General features: G+C 43.0%; 1 protein-coding gene across 1 annotated transcript in view; it reads left to right on the plus strand.

The window, feature by feature from the left end:
- Positions 1-26,609, plus strand: part of LOC122475124 (histone-arginine methyltransferase CARM1-like) — a 248,792-nt gene that overhangs the window by 124,245 nt on the left and 97,938 nt on the right. Inside the window, exons 5-6 of the mRNA XM_043566818.1 lie at positions 22,007-22,113; positions 22,641-22,745. Of these exons, the coding sequence (XP_043422753.1) occupies positions 22,007-22,113; positions 22,641-22,745 (212 nt within the window). The remainder of the gene's footprint in view (positions 1-22,006; positions 22,114-22,640; positions 22,746-26,609) is intronic.

Genomic DNA, 26,609 nt, shown 5'->3' on the forward strand with positions numbered 1-26,609 from the left:
TACAAATTTTAGGATTGTTTATTCTATTTTGCTGAAAAATGCCAGTGGAATTTTTAGTGTTATTATTATTATTATTATTATTATTATTATTTTGCCCCTGGAATTTTGATGGTGATTGCATGAAATCTACAGATGACTTTGGGTACTATGGACATTTTAACAATATTAGTTCCAAACCATGAACATGGTATATATATATAGATATATAGATATATAGATATATAGATATAGATATATAGATATAGATATAGATATAGGTATATAGATATATATAGATATAGATATATTTACACTTGTTGGTGTTTTTGAGTTTCTTTTATCAAAGTCTTCTTCAATTTTCAGTGGGCAGATCTTTCGCCTCCTCGGTTAAATTTATTCCAAAGTATTTTATTGTTCCTGATGTTATTGTAATGATTTTTTTCCCCTTTCTTTTTTAGACTCATTGTTAGTATATAAAAATGCAACTTATTTCTGTAGATTAATTCTGTATCCTGCACCTTTCCTGAATTTGCTCATTAGTTCTAATAGTGCTTCAGTGAAGTCTTGAGGATTTTCTCTCTATGAGATCATATCATCTGCAGACAAGGAGTTTTCCTTTGTCCTTTCTGATTTGAATGTCTTCCCCCCCCCTGCCCCCCAATTGTTCTGGCTAGGACTTCAGCACCCTGTTAAATAGGAGGGGTGAGAGTAGACACCCTTGTCTTGTTATAGAGCTTAGAGGAAAACTTTCAACCTCCGACCATTCAGCATGATGTAACCTCTGGTTTTGTTATATATAGTCTTTATTAAGTTGAGATACGTTCCTTCTGTGCTTACTTTGTTGAGAGCTTTTATCGGGAAAGGATGTTGTATTCTATGAAGTGCTTTTTCTGCATCTACGGAGATGATTGAATGACTGTTATCTTTCATTCTGTTCACATGGTGTATCACATTTAGTGATTTGCATATGTTGAGCTATCTTTGTGTCCCAGGGATAAATTATCATAGTGTGTTGTTAAATTTGGCCTGGTAATATTGTGTTGAGAGTTTTTGCATTTATGTTTATTGAAGATAATGGCCTGTAGTTTCTTTTCTTGTAGTGTTCTTATATGGCTTGGTGTCAGGGCCATGCTAGCCTTGTAGAATGAGTTTGGGGGTGTTTCCTCTTTTTTAACTTTTAGAAGAGTTTGAAAGGGATGGCGTTAATTCTTCTTTAAATATTTGGTAGAATTCACCAGAAAAACCATCTGGCCCCGGGCTTTTTTAGTTGGAAGGGTTTTTTTTTAGTACTGATTCAATCTCCTTACTCATTATTGGTCTTTTCAGATTTCGAATTCCTCATAATTCACTTTTGGTACTTTGGTTGTTTCTAGGAATTTCTTCTAGGCTATCCACCTTGTTCATGTATAAAATCGCTCATAGTAGCCTCTTAATGACCTTTTGTATTTCTGTGATATCTGTTTCAATGTCTCCTCTTTCGTTTCTGATTATACTTATTTGAGTCATCTTTTTTCAGCTAATCTAGGTAAAGTTTTGCCAATTTTGTTTGTTTCTTTAAAAACCCAGCTCTTACGGGGCGCCTGGGTGGCTCAGTCGGTTAAGTGGCCGACTTCAGCTCACGTCACGATCTCACGGTCCGTGAGTTTGAGCCCCGCGTCGGGCTCTGTGCTGACAGCTCAGAGCCTGGAGCCTGTTTTGGATTCTGTGTCTCCCTCTCTCTGACCCTCCCCCATTCATGCTCTGTCTCTCTCTGTCTCAAAAATAAGTAAATGTTAAAAAAATTTTTTTTAAAAACCCAGCTCTTAGATACTGAGAACAAACTGAGGGTTGATGGGGGGTGGGAGGGAAGGGAGGGTGGGTGATGGGTATTGAGGAGGGCACCTTTTGGGATGAGCACTGGGTGTTGTATGGAAACCAATTGGCAATAAATTTCATAAAAACAATAGAATAAAATAAAATAAATTACAATTCAAATAAATAAATAAATAAATAAATAAAATAAAAACCCAGCTCTTAGTTTCATTGATGTAATTTTTTTTTCTGTTCTCTATTTCATTCATACTCTGATATTTGCTTTTTTTGTCCTAACATTGGACTTATTTTGTTCTTCCTTGAGGTTTAAAGTCAGGTTGTTTATTTGAGATCTTTTTTTCGTTATGTAGTTATCATTAAAGCTTCCTTCTTAGAATTGCTTCTGCTGTATTCAATAGGTTTTGGTATGTTTTATTTCCATTTTTGTATGTATCAATATATTTTATTTCTTCTTTGACTTATTGGTTGTTTAGGAGAGTGTTGTTTCTTTTCCATGTATTTGTGACTTTTCCAGCTTTCCTCTTATTGATTATTAGTTTCCTACTTTTGTGGTCAGAAAAGATACTGGTATGATTTCAGTCTTCTTAAATTTGCCAAGACTTGTTTTGTAACATATCGTATGATCTATCCTGGAGAATGTTCTGTGGGTATTTGGGGAGCATGTATATTCTGCCATTGGATAGGATGTTCTATAGATGTCTATTATGTTCATTTGATCTGAAGTATAGTTTAAGTCCAGTGTTTCCCTATTGATTATCTGGGTGGGTATTGAAGTGATAATTGGAAATTGAAGTCCCCTATTATTGTATTTTTATCTATTTCTCCCCTCAGATCTGCTAGTACTTTCTTAATATATTTAGGCGCTCCAATGTTGGGTGCATATATGTTTATGATTGTTATATCATCTTGATGAATTGATTCCTTTATCATTTTATAATGGCTTCCTTTGTTTTTATGGTTTGGGGCTTAAAGTCTACTTTTTCTGCTCTAACTATAGATACGGTGCTCTTTTGGTTTCCCCTGCATGGGAGGTCCTTTTATACCCCTTCACTCTGAGCCTGTGTGTTTCCTTAAAGCTGAAATGAGTCTCTTGTAGGCAGCATATAGTTGGGCCGTGTGTGTGTGTGTGTGTGTGTGTGCATGTGTGCATGTACTTGCATATGCTTATCCAACCAGCCACTCTCTGCCTTTTGATTGAAAATTAATTAGAAATTAATCCATTTATGAAACTAATATTATACTGTATGTTAACTAACTAGAATTTAAATAAAAACTAGAAACAAAAAAAAAAGAAATCAATCCATTTACATTTAGAGTAATTATTGGCAGGGTAATTGTTGATAGGTAAGGACTTACTAATGCCATCTTATTGATGGTTTTCTGGCTGTTTTGTATTTCCTTGTTCCTTCTCTTAATGTCTTCCTTCGTAAATTGATGATTTTTTTTTTGTAGTGGTCTACTTTGATTCCCTTCTCTTTATCTTTTGTGAATCTACTATAGGTTTTGGCTTTATAATTACCATGAAGCTTACATAAAACATCTTATGGGGCACCTGGGTGGCTTGGTTGATTAAGCGTCCAACTCTTGAATTCTGCTCAGGTCATGATCTCATGGTTTATGGGATTGAGTCCCACATTGGGCTCTGTACTGACATCTTAGAGCCTGTTTGGCATCCTCTCGCTCGCTCTCTCTGCCCCCCATGATCATGTGCATGTGCACATTCTCTCTCTCTCTCTCTCAAAATAAATAAATAAACTTAAAAAAAAATCTTATAACAGGCAATTTTGCACCGACAATTCAATTGCACAAAAACTGTGTTCTATAGCCTCCTTTCCCCATGTTTTGGTTTTGATGTCTCAATTTACCTATTTTTATATTGTGTATTCATTAACAAATTGTTATAGCTATAGTTATTTTTTAAATGGTTTGGATGTCATTATATCCTAGCCAAGTTTTTTTTATAGTTTTTTAAAATTGTATTTATTTTGAGAGAGAGGGAGACAGAGACAATGCGAGTAGGGTAGGGGCAGAGAGAGGGTGAGAGAGAGAATCCCAAGCAGTTTCTGCTCTGTGGGCTGTCAGCACAGAACCCGAGTCAGGGCTCAGTCTCACCAACCGTGAGATCATGATCTGAGCTGAAATCAGGGTCGGATGATTAACCGACTGAGTCACCCAAGTGCCCCCGCTGTAGGTATTTTTGATATTCTTGTCCTTTAACACTTAAACTAGTATTAAGTGGTTAACACCCTGCCATATTATAGAATGACGGTATTTCTGAACTAGTGTATTGTATATTTTCATATGTTTTCATGTTACTAATTAGTGTTCTTTCAGTTCATCATAAAGAAATCCTTCCAGCATTTCTTATAAGGTAGGTCTAGTGGCAGCGAACTTCCTCAGTTTTTCTCTGTCTGGAAAAGTTTTCCTGTCCTTTATTTCTGAAGCATAACTTTGCTGGATAGGGTATTCTTGGTAGTTTTTTCTTTCAGCACTTTAAATATATCCTCCTACTCTATTCTGGCCCATAAGGTTTCTGCTGAGAAATCCGCTGATATTCTAATTGGGGTTCCCTTGCAAGTTACAAGCTTTTTATTCTTTTCCTGCTTTTAAAATACTCTGTCTTTGGGGTGCCTGGGGGGCTAAGTCAGTTAAGCGCCGGACTCTTAGTTTCAGCTCAGGTCTCATGGTTTCGTGAATTTGAGCCCCACGTCGGGCTCTGTGCTACCAGTGAGTGCACAACCTTCTTGGGATTCTCTCTCTCACTCTCTCTCTCTGCCCCTACCCTACTCATGCTGTCTCTGCCTTTCTAAAAATAAATAAAATTAAAAAAATAAAATTCTCGTTGATTGGTTTGCAGTTTTATTATAATATATTTGGGGAGGATTCTTTCACCTTGAGTTTATTTGGTACTATGGATGTCATCAACTTGGATACCAAGTCTCTCCAGAGGAAAGGAGATTTACTCCTTTAAAGAAGGTTTCTGCCATCTTCTCCCTCTCTTTCTTTCTGGACCTCCAGTAATTTGCATGTTTTTTCTTTTTATGGTATCCTATTGGTCACATACGCTGTGTTCACTCTTTGTTTTTTAAATAATCAAACATATAAATTTATGTAGGTACCTCCATTTATGTATATTATTTTGTTCACTCTTTCTCATTCTTTTTTCTTTGTTCTCCTCTGACTGGACAGTTTCAAAGTTCTGTCTTGTAACTCACAGATTCTTTCTCCTGTTTTATCCAGTCTGCTGTTGATATTCTCCATTGCATTTTTTTCAACTCATTGTATTCTTTAGCCCCAGAATTTCTATTGGATTCTTTTTTGTGATTTCTGCCTCTTTGTTAAACTTCTCACTTTGTTCATGTATTATTTTCCTGATTTCACTGAATTATCTTTCTGTGTTTTCCAATAGCTCATTAAGTTTCTTTAAAACAGCTATTTTGAATCATTTACTGGGTAAATCATAGTCTAGTCTTTGTCATTGGTTACCAGAAGATTATTGTGACCCTTCAGTGATATCACATGGCCTTGATTTTTCATGTTCCTTGAAATTTGCAGCGTAGCTGTCTTCACATTTGAAGAAGTATCACCTACTCCAGTCTTTACTAACTGGGAGAGAAATACCTTCCATCAGTCCTGCTAGGGATTCTGAGGCTGTCTTAGACCTTCTGTGGATATACCTGCTCTACATTTCTTGCTTCCTTATGTGGCAGAATTCTTTTTTTTTTAATTTTTTTAATGTTTATTTATTTTTGAGACAGAGCATGAACGGGGGAGGGGCAGAGAGAGAGGGAGACACAGAATCGGAAACAGGCTCCAGGCTCTGAGCCATCAGCCCAGAGCCCGACGCGGGGCTCGAACTCACCGACTGCGAGATCGTGACCTGAGCTGAAGTCGGACGCTCAACCGACTGAGCCACCCAGGCGCCCCGAGAATTCTGAACCCTTAATCTCTTCTTTCAATCTTGCAATGCTCGAGGTCAAGTACTGATGGTTTTCCTTTGTTTCCCAAAAGATGATGCCGAAGCTTAAGTGTGTGGTCTCTTCTTGGCCCACGATTTGGGGCTGGCTTTCTACATGCTCACCAGCCACCTGCCGGAGCTTGCCCTCACTGCCACCATCAGGAGCTCACACAGAGAGCTGGCCATAGTGGGGAGGTGTGTGTGAGTGAGGCATGCAGAGCATTGAACATGCCTGTGGACCATCTGCAGAGATCCATGAGCAAGATGTCTCCAGCAGCTTGTTAGTGAGCTTCTTGATGGAGTCCATAACCCAAGTTCATAGGATTCTTGTCCCTTTAATGCCCTCTGTGAGCCCTGTCTGCCGCTCTCCTAGTCTCTTCCCATTCCCAGTCATGCTTCTCATGATTCGGTAGTCTGGACGGGGTGAAAAAGAAGTGAACATCTTTGGCAGCATTCCGCACAGCTGGAGAAGCTGGGAACTTACACACTCTCACTTTCCCCCGTGGTAGAAATCATGGGCAAGAAGATCTCTCCTAGCCTTAAGATGTGCTTTCTTGGAAGAGGAGTGATGTGGGTAAAGTCAGACTGTTCCTCTTACCCCCTCCAGTGTGTCCAAATTCGTATTTTCTCTTTTTGCTTTGACAGTGTGTTGACACGTACCCATTGAAAACCTGGATTTCCACAAAAGTGCTCTCATCCATAGGTGATTATCCAAGATGGTGTTTTCTTGGGGACTCTCAGACCACAGTTGAGAAGGGCTGGAGCTAGTTCATAGGTCCCTGCAGGGTCCATTGCTGGAACCAAGATCTTTGTACCTGGCACCTGACACATGGTAGGGTGAGACTCTGCCTCTGTCTTTTTGTGTACAGGGCTGGATCCCACAGCTCCCATGAAGGTGCTTTAGGCCATGCGTGGATGCCAGCTTTTTGCTGGGGGATGGGTTGGGCGGTAGACACAAGGGATGTCTTACTCAGGTCTGATGCTGACATCACTGTAAACTTGGTGTTCTTGTTGCTTTACTGTGATAAGTCATACAATGTGTGATTGATAGTTACCTGGTTTATACGGACAGTTATTGATCAGCTCGAGTATTTTTTAAAAGTTTGGGGCATAATTTTCCCAACCTAGAATAATGGAAAACTAGTCTCCAAAGAAAGGAATTCTGCATTTACACACATAAAAGCCATGGCTGTCATGATTTTGTAGTGCTGGGCATAAAAAAAAAAACATTTCTCTGTGTAGTCAGTCTCTCTGGCTGCAGCTAAGTCATTTCTCTGTTAGTTATGTCACCTCAGTCTAGTACCTCTGAATTCTGTCTTTGTTCCTTTTGTCCTCCAGTGTAGAACATGCTCTTCAAGAATGTCCTACTCTCCCTCTCTCTCTGCCCCTCCTTCACTCTGGTGTTTTCTCTCTCCCTCTGTCTCTAAAACAAAAAGAAAAGAAAAAGGAAAAAGAAAAAACAAAGTCCTATGTTTTAGAATTCCCCACTTTCTGGAATGCAGATGCTGATAGGGGCAATAAACATTGGCCTCGCTAATTCGACTCGGAGGAAACTGTGTCTGTATCTCACCTTCATCTGTACAGCAGAGATCACAACACCTCCCGGCAGTGGGGATTGAATTAAACAACACCACGAATGTGAAAATATCAAATGGAGCAGTTCATAAATATGTGCTTGCTTTTTAACCGTGGCTGAGACTGGTAGCAGGAAGTATCTCTCTTCTCCACTCCTGATTGCTCTTTTGTGTTTATCTCCCCTCCTGCTCTTTCCCCCAGCCTCCTCCTCTTCACTTTGGTTCCTGGGCAGATGCTACTATGAAGACAGTGCAGCTCCCATCTGCTTTCAGCATATGGGACCAACACTGTTGCTTCCAAAGTCCTTGTATTTGCTGTTCAGAGCCGGGGGAGGGGGAGGGTGGTTATTGTGTGGAAAGTGAGGCAGAAAGTTGCAGACCGATTTAACCAGTCTGTTAAATCTTCATATAGTAACGGCGGAATCAACAGATCGATCTTTTTGTCCGTCCTCCATCCGTGAATCCAGCTCCCGATTTCTTCCGCCATGAAAGCGGAGTTTCCACGCATATTTCTGTAAGAAAATTAAAATCCATACATTTCAAGATCAGGGACAATCTAGAAAGCACAGAGAACTGAGGCCAAGAGGACATTAAAACACCAATCTGCATAGCACAGGACCCACAAATACTACTTCAGACCCATGATTTTGGCTCTCAGCATCCTGGCACCCAAGCAGAAGGGCAAACGTGATCAATTTACAAGATTCCCAATGCCCACAGGGGCAGAGCAGTGGCCAGCAGGCAGACTATATCAAGCAAAGCTCCTTTTGGCATTAGATCTGAAGAAAGTTTCTCAGCGTGGGCCCCTAATCATATGTGGAACATCCTTCAAATGAGAGTATCAAGAGTTCTAAGCTCAGTGCTCATTCGAGAGCTGGCGTGTAGTTAAAGCTTCAGCTAAGTCACCCCCTGCGCACACACACACACACCAAACAAAAACAAAGCAAAAAAACAACACCTGCTGGCTTTGGCCATGAAAACACTGCCTGTAACCAATATCATTGAGTGTAATCCTCCTGACTTTGGGTCCATGGTATGCACCATTCCATATGAGGAGAGTACAGATGGATGTCGACCAAGGAGCATTCATTCAACTCGACTATACCCATTGGTTGCTTATCACAGAGGTAGATGCTTGGGCCCGTTTCTCATGGAAGTAGATGGTTGGGCCAGTTTGTGAGGAGAGGCTGATAATGCAGGCCATGCTATGGGCATCCTTGCTGGGCAGGATTGCTCTTCATCTATGGAGGTCACACTCCTGAGGTCCCTAGATCATCTCTAGCTGTAGGGGAGGGTTAGGGGAGGTAGATGCCCTGATAGAAACTCATCTTCACAGCTGAAATGACACTCAGGACAGTCAGCAGCCCCACAGTGCTGGGAAGGTGAGTTGTTCAGGAATGATCCTGACCCATCCCTGGAGCTTATCTAAGAGCTGTAGACTTAGAGTTTGAATGTGCTCTCTTGAGCATCTGCACAAAATAGCCAAGTCAAGTCGCTGCCAAGAAGATCAACAGCTTCTTCTATAAGCTCAAAATGCAACTAACATGTGATTGAAAAGGTAGCATGGTAAAATTTTGTCTGTCATTTTCTGTAGCTTTTCTGATTTCATGATGCTTGGAAATAGAAGGGGGGTTGTTGATATTTTAAGTTGCAGACTTGCTGTCCACTTAATTTTCTAGTGGATCCTGGGGGATATGGGAGCACAGACTCAAATGCCAGCAGGGCCCAGGCCGGGGACAGAAGTGCCCCGAAGAGGGCCGGTTGCACATGTGAGAAGTCTGCCGCCTTGGCCACCTGGAGATCCGTTTGCATTCAAAACACGACAGCAGCTCCTTCCCTCGTGGTGGTTGTTGCCACGGAGAAATTCAGACCCAGGGATATCCTGATGCACACTTTTAGCCAGAAACTCACATTTCCTGTGAAATTTTTCTGGTTTTTAAGACACAGGATGGCCAAATTTAAAAATGCCTGAGGGCTGGATTTAGCCTGTGCTCAGTCATTTTGCACCCAATGAACCAGCTATATAAATGTGAAAGAGAAAACAACAGAATAGCAAAGAGATTGAGCTACGAAGGAGGCACGTGCATATCCCTGCTTCCAGCCAATTACAGATTCGTGTCATTGAGAAAACCACCGTAGGTGAGTTTTTCTCTCTCTCTCTCAAAAATAAAAAAAAAGGAAGACAAGAATAATTCATTGTAAGGTAGCACAGCTGTGTAGTATTATTGTTAAATCCATGTTTGAGTGGAAAAGAGCTAGATCTTATAAAGAGCTAGCTTTGAGATCTTAAAAGCTCGATCTAAAAGTCCCCTATTGGGGCGCCTGGGGGGCTCAGTCGGTTGAGCGTCCGACTTCGGCTCAGGTCATGATCTCATGGTCTGTGAGTTCGAGCCCCGCGTCAGGCTCTGGGCTGACGGCTCAGAGCCTGGAGCCTGCTTCCGATTCTGTGTCTCCCTCTCTCTCTGCCCCTTCCCCACTCATCCTCTGTCTCTCTCTGTCTCTCAAAAATGAATAAACGTTAAAAATTTAAAAAAAAGTAAAGGTCCCCTATTGTGGGACACCTGGGGGGCTCAGTTGGTTAAGTGTCCGACTCTCGATTTCAGCTTAGGTCACGAGCCCATCATTCATGAGATCAAGCCCCAAGTCGGCCTGTGTGCTGACATGTGGAGCCTGTTTGGGATTCTCTGTCTTCCTCTCTCTCTCTCTGCCCCACACCTCTCTCTCAAAATAAATAAATAAACTTTTTAAAAAAGTTGTACTGGGGCACCTGCGTGGCTCAGTCGCTTGAGCTTTGGACTTCGGCTCAGGTCATGATCTCACGGTCCGTGGGTTCAAGCCCCGCGTCGGGCTCTGTGCTGACAGCTCGGAGCCTGGAGCCTGCTTTGGATTCTGGGTCTGCCTCTCTGTCTATCCCTCCCCCGCTTGTGCTGTCTCTCTCTTTCTCTCTCTCTCTCAAAAATAAACATTAAAAAAATTTTTTTTAAGTTGTTTTGAAAAAGCAAAAGATGCTCCTTGTCATCTGAAGTGGTCTTTTTATGTGACTTGAAATCTCAAGTCTGTCAGGTACAAAGTACCTTCTTTCCTGTGCCTTGGAACAGGTACAGATGTGCTCAACTGAGTTTAGGGTCCTTCTGTCTCATCCATTTACAGATAATACATAAAGAGAATCCCAGAGAGATTTTTTTTTTGTCTACCTATTATGCTAAGTTTTCACTTGGCTAAATGAAGTACGCTGAACATTATGCTCTGACAGTACAGGCTGCTGTTCCAGTTTTTAACATTTTATGTTGGATTATATTAATGCTTACCCAGAGTTAGTTGTTTGGAGAATGTAGGGAATATGGCATAAGCAACCATAAAAATGTTGATTTTAAGGGGCTCCTGGGTGGCTCAGTCGGTTGAACATCCTACTTCGGCTCAGGTCATGATCTCGCGTTTGTGGGTTCGAGCCCCGCGTCAGGCTCTGTGCTGACAGCTCGGAACCTGGAGCCTGCTTCGGATTCTGTGCCTCCCTCTCTCTCGGCCCCTCCCCTGCTCGTGCTCTATCTCTCTCTCAAAAATAAATAAAACATGAAAAATTTTTTAAATGTTGATTAAAGTTGTTAAATGTCATTAAAATTTTTTTAATGTTTTATTTATTTATGAGAGAGAGACAGAGACAGAGAGAGCATGAGCAGGGGAGGGGCCGAGAGAGAGGGCGTTACAGAATCCGAAGCAGTCTCCAGGCTCCGAGCTGTCAGCACAGAGCCCGACGTGCGGCTCGAACCCACAAACGCGAGATCATGACCTGAGCCAAAGTGGGATGCTCAACCGACTGAGCCACGCAGGCGCCCCCTTTTCTTTTTCTTCTTGTCATGATAAGCATACTCTTTAGTCCCCATCACCTATTTCACCCACCCACCCCACCCACCTCCTGTCTGGTAACCATCTATTTCCAGAACTTTTTTGGGTGTGAAAAGGAATGCAATCAGTAGTTTCTGCAGGATAACCTCCCTTCAGAGCCCCAGAGCCCATCCACTGTATAACGGCATCTGAGTCTCTTCCTTCAGCCTGCGTGACCCTGCTGTCCAGCCACTCATTCTTTTTTGTTTTTAATTTTTTTTTAACGTTTTTTTTAATTTTTGAGACAGAGAGAGACAGAGCATGAACAGGGGAGGGTCAGAGAGAGAGAGGGAGACACAGAATCCGAGGCAGGCTCCAGGCTCCGAGCTGCCAGCCCAGAGCCCGACGCGGGGCTCGAACTCACGGACCGTGAGATCGTGACCTGAGCCGGAGTCGGACGCTTAACCGACTGAGCCACCCAGGCGCCCCACCAGCAACTCATTCTTAACTAAGGTGGGACACAGGATCCGATGCTCTGCTGGGTGGGATATGGGAATCCAGTGGTAGAAACAGAATGCCAGGAGGTGTGAGCAGGGCCAGATGCTCTCAGCGAGTGTGGACAGGAATATGGAGCTGGTAAAAATGTGCCACATCAGGGCTGCAACATGATCCAGGACCAGAAGTGTTGACTCAGTCTGCTGCTGGGAGCAAAACCTGGGTTTGGGCTAGCCACAGCTCAAACACTGCAGAAGCCACACAGCTGAATGTGTGTTTTCCATGGCTCACCTTTCCCCAGTTGGCCCCTTGAGGCACACAGATCTTCCCACTTGTACTTCCCGTTGCCATTTATTCTGTCATGTTTCCCCTTCTCTCTCAGCACTGGTCAGTTGTGCTTTGGTCTGGCCTTACTCTTCTTTCTTCTGCTGACAGAAGCCCAGTTTTCCTTTGGGTTCAGACAGGGCTGACTCGAGTCTGGTCAATGGGCACGGACCCCTGGCCAGAACCACGGACTCAGGAAGGGGTCTTTAATTGAACAGGGTTCAATGAGGTTCGGTCTGGGGCTTTTGTTGGAACGTTTTAGAAAGATCGGCTCTGCTGGGGTGGTTGCGGTGTCGTGCCGGAGACGCTGGTGGTAATCTTGTTCTGTGATGGGTCATCTCGTCCTCCTGAGCGTGAAGCCTGAAGCGAGAAATAGGGATTAAGAAAGAAGGAAAGAGACAGTGATAGAAAGATGGGGAGGCAGAGCTAGGAAACGGAGGGAGAGGTAGAGAGAGGGTGTCTCAGCGCTATCCTTTGAGATCCTGGACACAGCCACTCCTGAAAATGCAATTTTAATCCTTGATTTGTCAGTTTTGTGAGCCGGAGCGTTTCTCTTTCAGTTCAACTTAGCTGAATTTCCACCACTTGCCAACCAACGAGTTTTCACTGATGTCCTTTGCTTAGAATCTTGGTCCTGCGCAGGGTCAGTCAATTATTCCTCTGTCCAAGGCTGACCCCTGTTCCTTCTGCTTACTGGAGACCACACAGTGCTTAGATTCTGGGCTTTTCCTGTCGGCGGTGGAGCACCAGGGCGGGAGGATGAGGATCCCACGGGGATGAGGGACTTGGCTTAACCTTCAAACAAATGAATGAACCTCCCTCCAAACCTACCTTCACAAATGGTGAGGCCATTTCACATGTTTAGGTCAATGCTGATCATCTCAGTAAGTGTTTAATTGGTTTTTAGATATGCATGAAAATCGCCTCAGAAACTTGATAAAATTTGTGACCCATTTTTTTTTTTTGCAGAAGTCTCTAAAGATTTATAGATGTAACAAGTATAGAAAATACTCCCGAATGGCTCTCCCCAGTGCCTTGTACTAATGTTTTGGTTGGACAAAAATAGTGTTATGTAAGTGGTATATGGATCATGAATTACAGGTTTGGATTGCAAATCGCAAGGCTCGGAGAGAAAAGCAAAGCGAGTCGAACATTCAGTTTCTGAGAGTGCCTCAGTACTTTTGTTTTGAGAGAGGCTGATTTGGCAGTTGCTTTCAAGGAATGCTGACAAGTTTTGTTTTGCTTTTGTTTTTTGTTTTTTTTTTTTTTACCCCGAAAGGAGACAAAAACAGTATGAGAGAGAAATTAGCTGGACGTTTGGTGAAGCCGTCTGTTTGTCTAGTTTTCCCATGCGTACAATAGAAATATCCAGTGTCTTTTTTTTAGATGTTTATTTGGTTTGAGAGAGAGAGAGAGAGAGAGGGCGAGCGGGGGAGGACTAGAGAGAGAGGCAGAGAATCCCAACAGGCTCCACGCTGTCAACGCACAGCCTGACGCAGGGCTCGAACTCACAAACCGTGAGATCACGACCTGAGTCGAAATCAAGAGTCGGGCGCTTAACCGACTGAGTCACCCAAGCGCCCCAGAAATAGCCAGTACCCTGTAATGGTGCTCTGTCGACCGCTCAAGGAATCTACTGTAGGTCTAAATCCTTCTGCCACTTTCCTAAGAAAACCTGCTCGTATGAGAAATAAGAAGGGCCGTCCTTCAGTTGAATTTCACTCAGCAGCAGAGTCCCCTGCAAGTATACGTGTGGGGGGTATGTTCAGAGAGAAGACCAGCTTGCAGCTGTTGGCCTCCTACCCATACTGCTCGAGTGATGCCCCCATGGGTGCACCTGTTTGTCCAGCTCTGCCCAGATAGGAGGAACAGTGCAGTCTTCCCTAACCCATTTCCATCCCGAGAGGGGGGGCACCCAGACCGTGAAGCTAGGGGAAGGAGAATTGAATGGGGCGAGTCGTTGCTTCGTTGTCTCCTTTGTGTACCGACTACAGGAAAATAGATCGCTTCCTTAGGTGCCCAGCGCGCTGAGCTTGATTTGGCAAACTTGAGCTGATGAGCTAGAGAAAAAAATACAAGAGGCTGTCGGTAAATGAGTCACGACAGCCCCAAAGCATGTCTGCTACAGTGTTTAGAGTTTGACATATTATTTAAAAAAAAAAAAAGAAGAAGAAGAAGAAGAAATCCACACCGCGATTATCATACTGTCAGTTGTGTATTTTCTGGTACAATTTTGGGATGTGTGGCCAGAACAGGTGATGCAGTCAGCCAGGTATTACCCTTTCCTGCAAAGAAAGATGCTTGGTAAATAAACTCTGCATGGAAAGCACTACAGACAGTATCTCTTGTAAATAGCAGCTATTTAAGAGAAGCGAGCAAACAAAAACAGATCCCTTCAATCTGGTCTTTTGGAAGGAACAACAATAAGGAAACGGTGAATCTCCGCAGTCTATTGATCGCGAGTGTGACTGCATGCTGAAATGGAAAAGTAATGGCTTGGTACGAAGAAGCCGAAATCGAGCTCGAGAATCAAAGGAAAATGATGAGAGCCATGGCTGTAGCACGGTTAATATCTACGTGGTAGAGAAAATTGCATCTTTTTGTGTGTGGTGAAAATGACAAAACATGGCGGTTTAAGCCAGAGCGGCTGCCCTCTTCACAAACAGTGTGGATAAGTGTGTCCTTTGAAAGAAGTCCCCTTTTGACTCACGATTCATGCCTTGCCGGAGGGACTTGGCTTTTGTTAGGAATCGAGGGCATTTCCTCCTTCCTATATGCCCCGCCCTGTGCTTCGCGTCTGGAATCTACCCAACTGGGACCTCTTTATTCCAGAGCCCTGGTTCTGACCCCTCTCCTCCCACCTTTTCTACCCTGAGCGGCCGGAAGGAGCCAATATGCAAACGTGAACATCCATTTAGACTTAATTATGTTCTAAACAGCGGGCCTTTCTTTTCTCTCCTCTGGGAGCCTTCCTGGCCCTACAGAATGAATGGCATCTTGTAAACAAATGATGCCTGCAGATCAAAAAGCTTTTTCATTAAAAAAAAAAAAAAAGAAAAAAAAAGGCGCTTCTTGCCAAAATGTTCTCCAAAGGCAAAAGTATCTGCTGGATTTAAAGATTCCCTCGCTCCTCTTGGCGAAAGTCCCTCCCCCTAGTTTGGAGAATCAAGGAAGAGAAGTTGCGTCTGGCTGCGTCTCATTTTGGGTCCTCCACTGAGAATTGCCACAGACGGGAGGTTTATGTCTCCCCAAAGTTCATATTTTGAAACTTCATCCTCAGTGTGGTGGTATTTGAAGGTGGGGTCTTTGGGAAGCGATTATAAAAGAGACCCCAGAGAGGTCCCTTACCACTTTCACCATGTGAGGACACCGCCAGAAGCGAGCAGTCTGCAACACTAGGGCCTGACCGTGTGTGGCACCCTGATCTCAGAATTCCAGCCTCCAGACCTGTGAGAGATAGATTTCTGTTGTTTATAAATCACGCACTCTACGCACGGCACTTTGTTAGAGGGGCCTGGATCGTTTAACACAGTGTCCTCCAGAGTCCTTTCTTCTGGACACTGAGGGGAGGGAGAAGTCAACAATTAAATTTCTTGTCCTTTTAAAAGTGTGTTTAAAAAACATCCTCCAGGTCGTGATCTCACGGTTCGTGGGTTCGAGCCCCGCGTTGGGAAGCTCGGTGTCTGTGTCTCTGTCTCAGTCTCTGTGTCTCCTTCCCTCTTTGCCCCTCCCCTGCTTGTGCTCTGTCTCTCTATGTCTCTCAAAACTGAACAAATGTTAAAAAAAAAATAATTACAACACATTTTTAAAAAATCCTCATACCTCGCATGGGAACACAGACATTTTCTTTATTTGTACATATTCATTTAACCACTTAAAGTAAAGGTAAGGGTGGCTTGTAAAGAAAACATTTTCCTGGCAGCCATTGGGACAGAAATCATCATAGGCAGGAGTTAATTGATGCTGCTTCCTGGATGCTTCTTACTTTCTAAATCCCATAAATACATCGTAAACTTGTTACACAAGAGACTGAAAGAGTTGTGACTGTAGTGTCGGTAGTGTAATAATATTGGATTTTTCAAATAGCAAACATGATAGAGCTGATAGGTACAATTACTGTTTATTTTGGAAGGCTGGTTATGTGTTGCGTGGATACTGCTGTAACCTAAAACTTTGTTGGAACTTCTCTTTGGCCGTCGTCTCCTTTGGAGACGGTTGTCTCCTTTGGAGTCAGTTGGTGAGTGACACAAGACTAGCCGTGTTACTTGGTAGTCATAATCTTGTTTGTTAACCAAAAATGATACTTTCCCACGTGTCACGCATCCTGTTTGCTAAATTAGGCACCCTTTATTTTTGGCTGTGTTAAGAGCTCAGATTTCCCCCAAAGTATGGAGACGGTTGAGAACATTCAAAAGACTGTGTGTTGAACAAATGAATTTACTGTAGGCTTTGAAAGCCCAAACAGCTTAGATGCCCAGGATTCAAAGAACTCACACATGGGTGACACAGACCACAGCTGGCTGTCTCTGTGAGATCAGAGGGAATTGGACAGGGGCCAAGAGACCAGAGCTGGGTAAATATTATCTAATATCTTCTGGTATTTTTTTTTTAGTATGTCTGAGAAATTTCATTTCATTTCATTTCATTTCATTTCATTTCATTTCATTTCATTTCATTTCATTTTTTGGTACATTTGAACATTTCAATAGTCTCAGCAGATTTCAATTATACAATCCACTGTTAGCGACTGTAGTCGCCATGCTATACATTAGATCCTCAGACCCTGTGCATCTTGTAGCTGAACATTTATATCCCTTTCCTATTCTGCCCCACAGCTCCTGGCAACCACTTTTCTACTCTCTCTTTCTTTCTAGGAGCTTGACTTTTTAAAAGAAGATTCCACGTGTAAGCAATAACGTGCTATATTTGTCTTCCTCTGTCTTACTTCATTTAGCATAATGCTGTCAAGTTCTATCCATGTGGTCGCAAATGGCAGGATTTCCTTCTGTCTCATGGCTGAATAATATTTCATTGTGGGGAACAGATATTATATAATATGTAATATACATATATATATTAACATAAAGTATTTCTCACATCTTTATCCATTCATCTGTTGACAGACACTTAGGCTCGTTCCCTGTCTTAGCTACTGTGAATATCGTTGTAATGAACATGGGAGTGCAGACATTGCTGAGATAATGATTTCACTTCCTTTTGGATTATATACCCAGGAGCAGGATTGCTGGATCAGATGGTTAGTTCTATTTTAACTTCTTGAGGAATTTCCTTACCGTTTTCCGTGGCGGCTGCACTGGTTTACATTCCCGCCAACAGTGCACGAGGGCTCCCTTTTCTCCACATCCTCACCAACACTTGTTATCTTTTGCTTTTTGATGATTGCCATTCTGACAGGTGGGAGGTGATGTCTCGCTGTGGTTTCGATTTGCGTTACCTGATGATGAGCGATATGAAGCGTCTTTTCATGTGTCTGATGGCCATCTGCATGCCTTTGGAAGAGTGCCTGTTCAATTCCGTTGCCTATTTTTTAATCAGATTGATTAGGTTTTTTTCCTACTGTGGGGCTGTGTGAGTTCTTTATATATTTTTTAGATATTAACTCCTTATCAGATGTGTGATTTGCCAATATTTTCTCCCATCCTGTAGGTTGCCTTTTCGCTTTGTTGGTATTGCCTTTGCGGTACAGAAGCTTTTTAGTTTGATGTCATCCCGCTTCTTTATTTTTCCTGTTGTTGCCTTTGCTTTTGGTGTCCAATTCAAAACATCATCGCCAAGACCAATGTTGAAGTGTTTACCCCATTTTCTTCTAGAAGCTTTATGGTTTCAGATCTTACGTTCCACAATTTAATCCATCTTGAGTTGACTATTGGGCATGGTGTAAGGGGTCCAGTGGATACCCAGAGGCGCGTGTGGATGTCCACTCTGCCCAGCATCATTTATTGAAGAGACCATCCTTTCTCCATTATACCTTCTTCGTTTCTTTGTTGTAATTTCGGTTGAGTATATAAACATGAGTTTACTTCTGGGCTCTTTCTTCTGTTCCATTCATCTGTGTGTTTTTATGACAATGCCATAATGTTTTAATTACCACGCCTTTGTAATATAGTTTGAAATCGCAGAGTGTGACGCCTCCAGCCTTGTTCTTCTTTCTCAAGAGTGCTTTGGCTGTTGGGGGTTTTGTGGTTCCATACAAATTTTAGGATTGTTTTTCTGTGAAAAATGCCCTCAGAATTTTGATAGGATGGCACTGAATCAGTAGATTGCTTTGGGTAGTGTGGGACATTTTCATCATATTAATTCTTCCAAACTATGAGCACAGGATATATTTCCCCTTATTTGTGTCATCTGCAACTTTTTTCATCAGCATCTTACAGATTTTAGCATGTAGATGCTGGTGTCACTTCCTTGATCCCGTTTATTCCTAAATATTTTATTCTTTTTGATGCAGGTTTAAATGGGATTGCTTTCTAGTAGTTCATTGTTGGTGTTTAGAAACACAGCTGATTTTTGTATATTGATATTGTATCCTGCAACTCTACGGAATTCATTGGTTATAACAGTTTTTTTGGTGGAGTCTTTAGAGTTTTCTATAGATAATATCATGTTGTCTGCAAATAGAGACAATTTTGCTTCTCCTTTTCCAATTTGGATGCCTTTTATTTCCTTGTATTGCCTAATTGCTCTGGCTAGGACTTCTAACACTTTGTTAAAAAGGAATGGCGACAGTGGGCATCCTTGTCTCGTTCCCAGTCTTAGAGGAAAAGCTTTCAATGTTTTACTGTTGAGTACGCTGTCAGCTGAAGGACTGTCATGTATGGCTTTTGCTGTGTTGAGGTGTGTTCCCTTTTTATACCCGGTTTGTTGCAAGCTTTTATCTAACAGAGTTTTAAAACATTTTTGAAGTTTCAAAATAGTACCCAATGTCTTTTGAAGGGAATAAAATGCAAATATAGAAAATTGTAGTTGAATAGAGTTGGTACTTTTGACCCCCTGTAGAAGTTGACAAGGAAATAATTAGGTCCAAAATTTGAAGGAACATGGTTAGAAATCTTGTTGAAATTAAGATCTCCTAAGTCTGTGAAACTGTTGCCTCTGGGAACAAATCGGAAAAACAAGACCAAAAGGAAACCGTAATTAATGGGCTCTATAGCTTTATGTGTAGTTGAGAGATTCTATATGAAAGGTACTGACCAGAAAAAGCTAACTATTGTTCATGAAAAAGCAGGCTGTAGGAAGGCCTGGGTGGCTCAGTTGGTTAAGCATCCGACTCTTGATTTTGGCTCAAGTCACGATCTCAGGGCCATGGGATCGAGCCCTGCGTCCGGCTTCACACTGGGCACGGAGCCTGCTTGAAGTTCTCCATCTCCCTTACCCCGTATCTCCCCCACTCACAGGCGTGCGCGCACGCACTCTCAAAAAAAAGGAAAAAAGAAAAAAATAGGTTGTAAAGCAGGAGACTTCAGTACTATTGTAAATAATACAGAGAGAGATAAAAATATATGAAAAAAATTACTGGGAGATTTTATCCCAAAATATTATTAGTGGTTATACCTCGGAATTCTTTTTGCTTCTGGGGTTTCTTTTCTGAATTGTTAAATTTCATATGATCACATTATTTACAGAGTTTTTTTTTTTCTTAATTGTAAAAGAAAACAGTCAAAAGGTAAATGTCACGGGGGAACAGAAATACCGATCTGTTGATGGCCCACGTAGGAGGAAATCGTAAAGAATTAGAGTCTCTTTTACTGTAATATAGAGTTAGGATACTTATTTTGTACGGAGGTTCTGTTAACTGGAGTTCTCAAGAATGTCTTCTCATCAGAGTCACCAGGGACAGAGTTAAAGATACAGGTGCTGGGCTCTGTCATCCCAAAATAGTACGCCAGGGTAGGGACTTGGGGTCCAACTGTAGGGAAATGTCATGTCCATCTGAAACATACATCCATTAACAGTCATGTCAAGAGACTACTTAAAAATGGGGGAAGTTAGGGGCGCCTGGGTGGCTCAGTCAGTTGAGCATCCGACTTCAGCTCAGGTCACGATCTCGTGGTCTGTGAGTTCGAGCCCCGCGTCGGGCTCTGGGCTGATGGCTCGGAGCCTGGAGCCTGCTTCCGATTCTGTGTCTCCCTCTCTCTCTGCCCCTCCCCTGTTCATGCTCTGTCTCTCTCCATCCCCAAAATAAATAAACGTTAAAAAAAAATCCGGGAAGTTATTCATGTACTTTTTTCTTTTTTTTTTTTTAAATGTTTATTTATTCATTTTCAGAGAGAGAGGGAGAAAGAGAAAATCCCAGGCAGGCTCCACTGTCAGCACAGAGCCTGACATGGGTCTTGATCCCACGAACCGTGAGATCCTGACCTGAGACAATATCAAGTCAGACACTTAACCAATTGAGCCACCCAGGTGCCCCGATATTATCTTAAATTAAAAGATGTATTTATAAAATAATGGGATGAAATTGTGCAAAGAGGAATTTTTCCACACACACACACACACACACACACACACACACACCAAGAGAATATACACCAAAACGTGAACAGTAATTAATAGCTTGCATAATGAGATGATTATTTTTATTTTCTTCATTTGGGTTTGTTGCATTTTGTGAATTTTCTACACTTTTCGAATACTGATTTTGTAATTACGCAAAATTTTTTTGCATTTTTAAACTTTATTTTTGAAAACTTTTTAAATTTTATATTATTTTAAAATTTTTGTGTTTATTTTTGAGAGAGACTGAGAGTGGGGGAGGGGAAGAGAGAGGGGGGACAGAGGATCCAAAGTGGGCCGCGTGCTGACAGCAGAGAGCCTGAGGCAGGACTCGAACTCACAAACCGTGAGATCCTGACCTGAGCTGAAGTCAGACGCTTTACCACCTTAGCCACCCAGGCGCCCCTCAAAGACATTTCGAAGGCAAAAGTCACAAAACTCGACAACCTTGTAGGCTGTGTTAGCTATTAGTGATACCACTTTGGGGATTTTTTTTGAGCCTTCACTTTTGTATTTTTTTCCTCAAGTAATAGAAAGCTTTGCCTTGTATTCACATATCTTCAGTTATTTTCCTTTTTCTCTGTACACCTAGAGAAGTGTGAAAAAGAACCCTGTTGTTACAATAGAATGAGATTATATAGATATACATATGTATATATATCCATTATATGCATATTTTGTATTCACATATATATTTTTTCCTTATCATCAACAATCACCTTCCCCAGAGGACTGACTTAGAATAAACCTGTTTCGCTTTGTGAATGCGGGACCAGGAGGATCCCATGAGCCCAGTCTCTATGTGTTCCATTAAGCTCTCTCACGTGATATTGGTGAATGCAAATACGTGTGACAAGTGTACGTAAGGGTGTCACATCTCAGAGTGGCACCCATAGCCACCTTGCCGTTCCTTATCATGTGTATGTTTGGGGATGAACATACCCTTTGAATCTTCTTTTTTTTTTTTTTAAGTTTTTTAATGTTTATTTTTCTGAGAGGGAAAGACAGAGCGTGAGCAGGGGAGGGGCAGAGAGAGAGAGAGGGAAACAGAGAATCCGAAGCAGACTCCAGGCTCTGAGCTGTCAGCACAGAGCCCGACATGGGGCTCGAACCCATGAACCGTGAGATCATGACCTGAGCTGAAGTTGGGTGCTCAATTGACTGAGCCACCCAGGCGCCCTTTCTTTCTTTCTTTTTTTTTTTTAAGTTTATTTATTTTGAGAGAGAGAGAGAGAGAGAGAGAGAGAGGGAGGGCATGAGCCAGGGAGGGCAGAGAGGGAAAGAGAGAGAATCCCAAGCAGGCTCTGCACTGCCAGCATGGAGCCCGATGCAGGGCTCAAACCCAGGATCTGCGAGATCACAACCTGAGCTGAAATCAAGACTTGGATGAATGCTTGAATGACTGAGCCACCCAGGTGCCGTCTGCCCTTTGAATCCTCTACTGTTTTCCCAGAGTTTTGTAAAGAGCGTAGTGGTGAATTCTGTGCTTCCCTCCGTGTAGAAACGGGTCTGCTTCTTGTCCCTGCAGATCTCAGCTCATTTTCAAATACCTTGAAAAGCTGCCGGAATGAGAAAAAGGACTCCTCGGTGTTCAGCCAGCGGACAGAAGAGGCATCGGCCGTGCAGTATTTCCAGGTCAGGAAAGTTGTTCCGGGTGGAACTGAGTTTCCATGTGACGCACACCTGCGGATACACCTGAGCGGGCTGGAGGGCTGGCTTGCCTGATCAGGATGGTCATGGTCACTACCTCCTGCTCTCCTCCCGCTCTCACTCAAGACCTCCGTCCAAGTCCTATTTTTCTCTCCTGGCTCATGAGACTCATTAGGGACATCCCTTTTGCCTCTGGCCTTTCTCTCTCTTATCGCTGTTACTCTTGACCCTCATAGCCTCTGCTTTGAGGAGGGACCCTGGGCACTTGTCTGACCAACATCGAGGCCTGAATCTATCTCGTGAAGCAGCTGCTGAAAGTCTGCGGTCCACTTACAGTTCTAGACCTTACAAACAGAGCTAAGAAGGACAGGCCACTGTGTCTTTCAGAGCCTCAGCTTGCCTGTGTATTAGGTCAAGCCTGCCTTGACCAAGGTGGCTCTCAGAACCATATGTGCATGAAGGTGATGACTTATGGGTTGTTGACTGTCCCTGTTCTTGTCTTTTCTCCACAGTTTTATGGCTGCATTTCCCAGCAGCAGAACATGATGCAAGATTTTGTGAGGACAGCCACTTACCACAGAGCCATCCTCCAGAACCACATTGACTTTAGAGACAAGGTAATGCCAGCGGCATGTTATTATCTCAGACCATTTTAAGAAGGCTTGTCAAAAACGAGAATCAAAATTACGCTTTGGTAGAACCACAGTATGACCCAGCAATTCCACCCCCTAATTATACGCGCCAAAGAATTGAAAGCAGGCATTCAAACAACTATTTGGACATGAATGTTTATAGCAACACGGTTCACAATAGCCAGAGTGGAAAGAACCCAAATGCCTATCACCTGATGAATGGAAAAACAAAATGTGGTACGTCCATACAATGGAATATTGCGGGCATCGTTCATATTTACCTTATCCACAAAAATAATGCAGTGCTGATACGTGCATCAACATGGGTGAACCACAAAACCTGCTGAGTGAAATGAGTGACAGAAGCTCATAAAGATGATTCGGTCTACATGAAACATCCAGAATAGGCAAATCAGAAAGGAGGCAGACTCGTGGGAGCCAGGGGCAGAGGAAGGGAGGAGTGGGGAGTGGTGCTTAATGGGTACAGCGTTTTTTTTTTTTACGGTGATAGAAATGGCTGGAAACTTGAGACAGGTAACAGTTACATAACACAGGGAATGTGCCAGATGGCACTGAATTTTACAATTTAAAATGAGTAATGGTTCGTTTGACGTTATGTGAGTTTTACCTCAATAAAGGAATTAAGTTTCGAGTGCCAGGAACTCAAGAGACTGAATGACCATCTCTTGGTGCATGGAATGGGTTAGGACCTCTATTCCTACCTAATGAATAGCTCTTATTAAGTCACTGTTAGCTCTTATTAAGTCTCCTCCCTGTTAAATACAAAGCCAGCGTTCAAAATACTATATGGCCCATCTCGGAGGCATGAAGACCGGTCAGTGGAATCAGCAGTCCCAGGATTTAGTTTTATGTTTTCTCCCTAACTAGCTGTGTGATCTCAGGCAAAACACTAAACTTCTCTGAGCGTCGCAATCGATTCTACTGCCACAGTAAATTGTAGACCACAGCCTCTGATATCTGCAGTATTAGCTCCTCCGGAAGGGTATGGTAGAACATTGAAATAATGGTCCCAGTGACTCATGGCTCCTCGTGTCCATGCCTATTTGCAAAGTCCTATAGCTTTCCCTTTCATCAAGAGATAGTCTAATGTTTTACTTTTATCTCTGTGCTGTTCGTATGATCTGCTTTCACCAAAGACGATGACAGAGGTCACATCATGTGGATTTCAGAGCCTAGGGCTTAAGGGGCCTTGTGGCTCCTGGCCTTACCCCCTTGGAACCCTGAGATTACCGTACTCAGTGAAGAAGCCCGGGCTAGCCTACTGGGGGTTGAAAGGTCACATACAAGAGGACTGAGGCCCTCCAGTCAACAGCCAGCACCGACTGCCAGTCCTGTGAGTGGGGCCACCTTGGCCTGCTGTCTAGCCACCCCTGCAGCTGAATGCAGAAACGTGAATGCATCCGGGCAAGATCAGCAGAGAAGCTGCCTGGCCCTCCCGTGGAATTGACAGAAATGATAAATTGTCTCCAGTTTAATCCACTAAATTTTGATGTGGCTTCTTCTGCAGTACCAGTTGATTAAAACAGGGAGAAAATTCGTGAGAAAGTAGCGATAAATGGGCACCCAGCTCAAAGCTGATCTGCCACTGGCCTTCGTTGTTCTGTCGTATTCTGCTACTGAGCCCATCAGAGTTTTTGGTACTTTTTATGTTATGTTGGTTATTCCAGAATTTCCATTTGGCTCTGGTTTCATGGCATCTGTTTCTTGCCTGAGGCTTTCTGTCTTACCCATTGGTTTCAGCACTGTTCACGATCGCTGGTTGGGGCGTCTTTACCATCGTTTCTGTCAGATCATTCTAACATCCGTGTTATTGCTGGGTTGGCTTCAGTTGGTTGCGTTTTCCGAGGGAATTGGAACTTCCCTGATTCTTCATATGCCGCGGAATTGTGGATAGCATTCTACGCATTCTGAATATTATGTTAAGAGACTCTAGGTTCTTGCTTAATGCCTAGGGAAAATGTTATTTGTGTTTTCGTGTTCATTCAGCTTGGTTAGGTTCAGGCTGCGAGTTCCACACCACTAGTTGGCCTTCTGAGGGCTCTGGTTCTCACGTCAGTTCGGTTTTCAAAGCCTTTGGCAATGCTGTTTGGGTCTGCGTGTGTGTGTCACCCGGTGGTCAGTCTGGCACCTGGGGAGAGTTCTCAAAGTATTGGTATGCTAATTAAGATCAGATTCCTGCATGTACAGATGGAGGGTGAGCCCAGGAATTTTTTTTTAATTTTTTTATAAATTAATTTTATTTATTTATTTTGAGAGAGAGAGAGAGAGCAAGCAGGGTAGGGGCTGTGGGTCGGGGAAGAGAATCCCAAGCAGGCTCCGCACTGTCAATGCAGAGCCCGACGTGGGGCTCAACCTCACGAGCCATGAGTTCATGACCTCAGCCAAAAGCACGAGTCAGGTGCTTAACTGACTGAGCCACCCCAGCGCCCAGCCCAGGAATTTATTCAGAGAAAGAAAACTTTATGGGGTTGCTTTGCCAAACTCCTTCCTCTCCCTGATTTCCCGGTGCTTTCTGATTCCCTGGGACCACTTCTCAGTCTCGGGCTGAAAATCTCGCTCTTTCCTGCGCTTCCACGACTTGGCCTACGCTGGCCAAGCAGAGAGAAGACAAAGAAAGAAGAAAGGCGGCTGGTGGGGCGTTGGTGGTCTCAGCCTTTGGGAATGACAGCAGCGAATGTGGAGGTAGGTTGCCTGCCCTCATCGTTTTGGCTCCTGAGGCAGTCACTACCACTAGATTGCTGGGGGCTGGAACACAGAAGAGAGGAAAGGGGAGGGAAAGAAAGGAAGGAGAGGAGAGAGAAGAGGAAAAGAAAAAAGAAGAGCAAGGGAAAACCGGAGCATTTTCATACTTGAGATTGTAGCGTCCTTTCTTGATGTTGGAGCCAGAACTACTAGGTGTCCCCAGGAGCTCTTTTGTCGGCGCCCTGGTGCCTATTTCCGGTGTGTTGAGTTCAGATCATGGAGGATATGGTTTGGCAGTATTTGAATTCTGGTCTTCCCCAGTCTGCCTGCTCCTGTACACATTTTAGAGTCTTCCAAGTACCTGTCCCATGCATTCTGTATTTAGTGGAAGAGACACGGTACAGTGAATTCTCTCCAACTTACCCAGGACCACTTGCTTTCTAAAAGGCAACACTGCGTACTCTGATGATTGAGGGTGATAAGACCAGAGATGGCTGTTTGGCCACAGTGTCTCAGATGTCCTGTCATATGTCCTGAGGTGCCCATCACCCTTGCTTTGCCAGTGGGGTCCTGCCTGGTTAACAGATAGGAAGTAAACATCCCTAACAAAGAGGACCTGATTATGGCAGGTGGACAGGATTAGGGGAGAGGGGGGAAGCTTATTTCTTTTGACTCTCCATCTCGTATTCAAGAGAGGGGGCAAGCAATCTTATTGACCTAAGATAGGGATTTTTTGCTAATTGAAAAAAAAAATAATCACCTCTAAACTATTGATTGTTTTGTGGTTTGAAGATGTTTCCTGGAGGTAATACTTTTGCTTAGGAAAATTTCTCTCCCTCTGGAGTTGCTTAGTTTTCATCTATAGTCTATTTTCTATTATCTACAATCTATTTTCTGTGTTATCCATAATCTGTTTTTAATTCTGGGGTTTACGGCTTCTTAAGACCACTCCCCAAACGACTGATCATGTGAATAATTTGCATTCTAATCTTTCACAGAATTTCACATGGATTATGTCACTTGACCCTTTCATTTGTGTTATCTTTTCATCCACAAAAATGAAGATACTGGCCCGGATCATCTTTAAGGTCACGCACAGCTGTAACCTCATTTGATGTTGCAAAATATCCTTTTCCTGCTGGCCTG

This window comes from Prionailurus bengalensis, chromosome D4 (genome assembly GCF_016509475.1).
Source record: "Prionailurus bengalensis isolate Pbe53 chromosome D4, Fcat_Pben_1.1_paternal_pri, whole genome shotgun sequence".
Taxonomy (NCBI): Eukaryota; Metazoa; Chordata; class Mammalia; order Carnivora; family Felidae; genus Prionailurus; species Prionailurus bengalensis.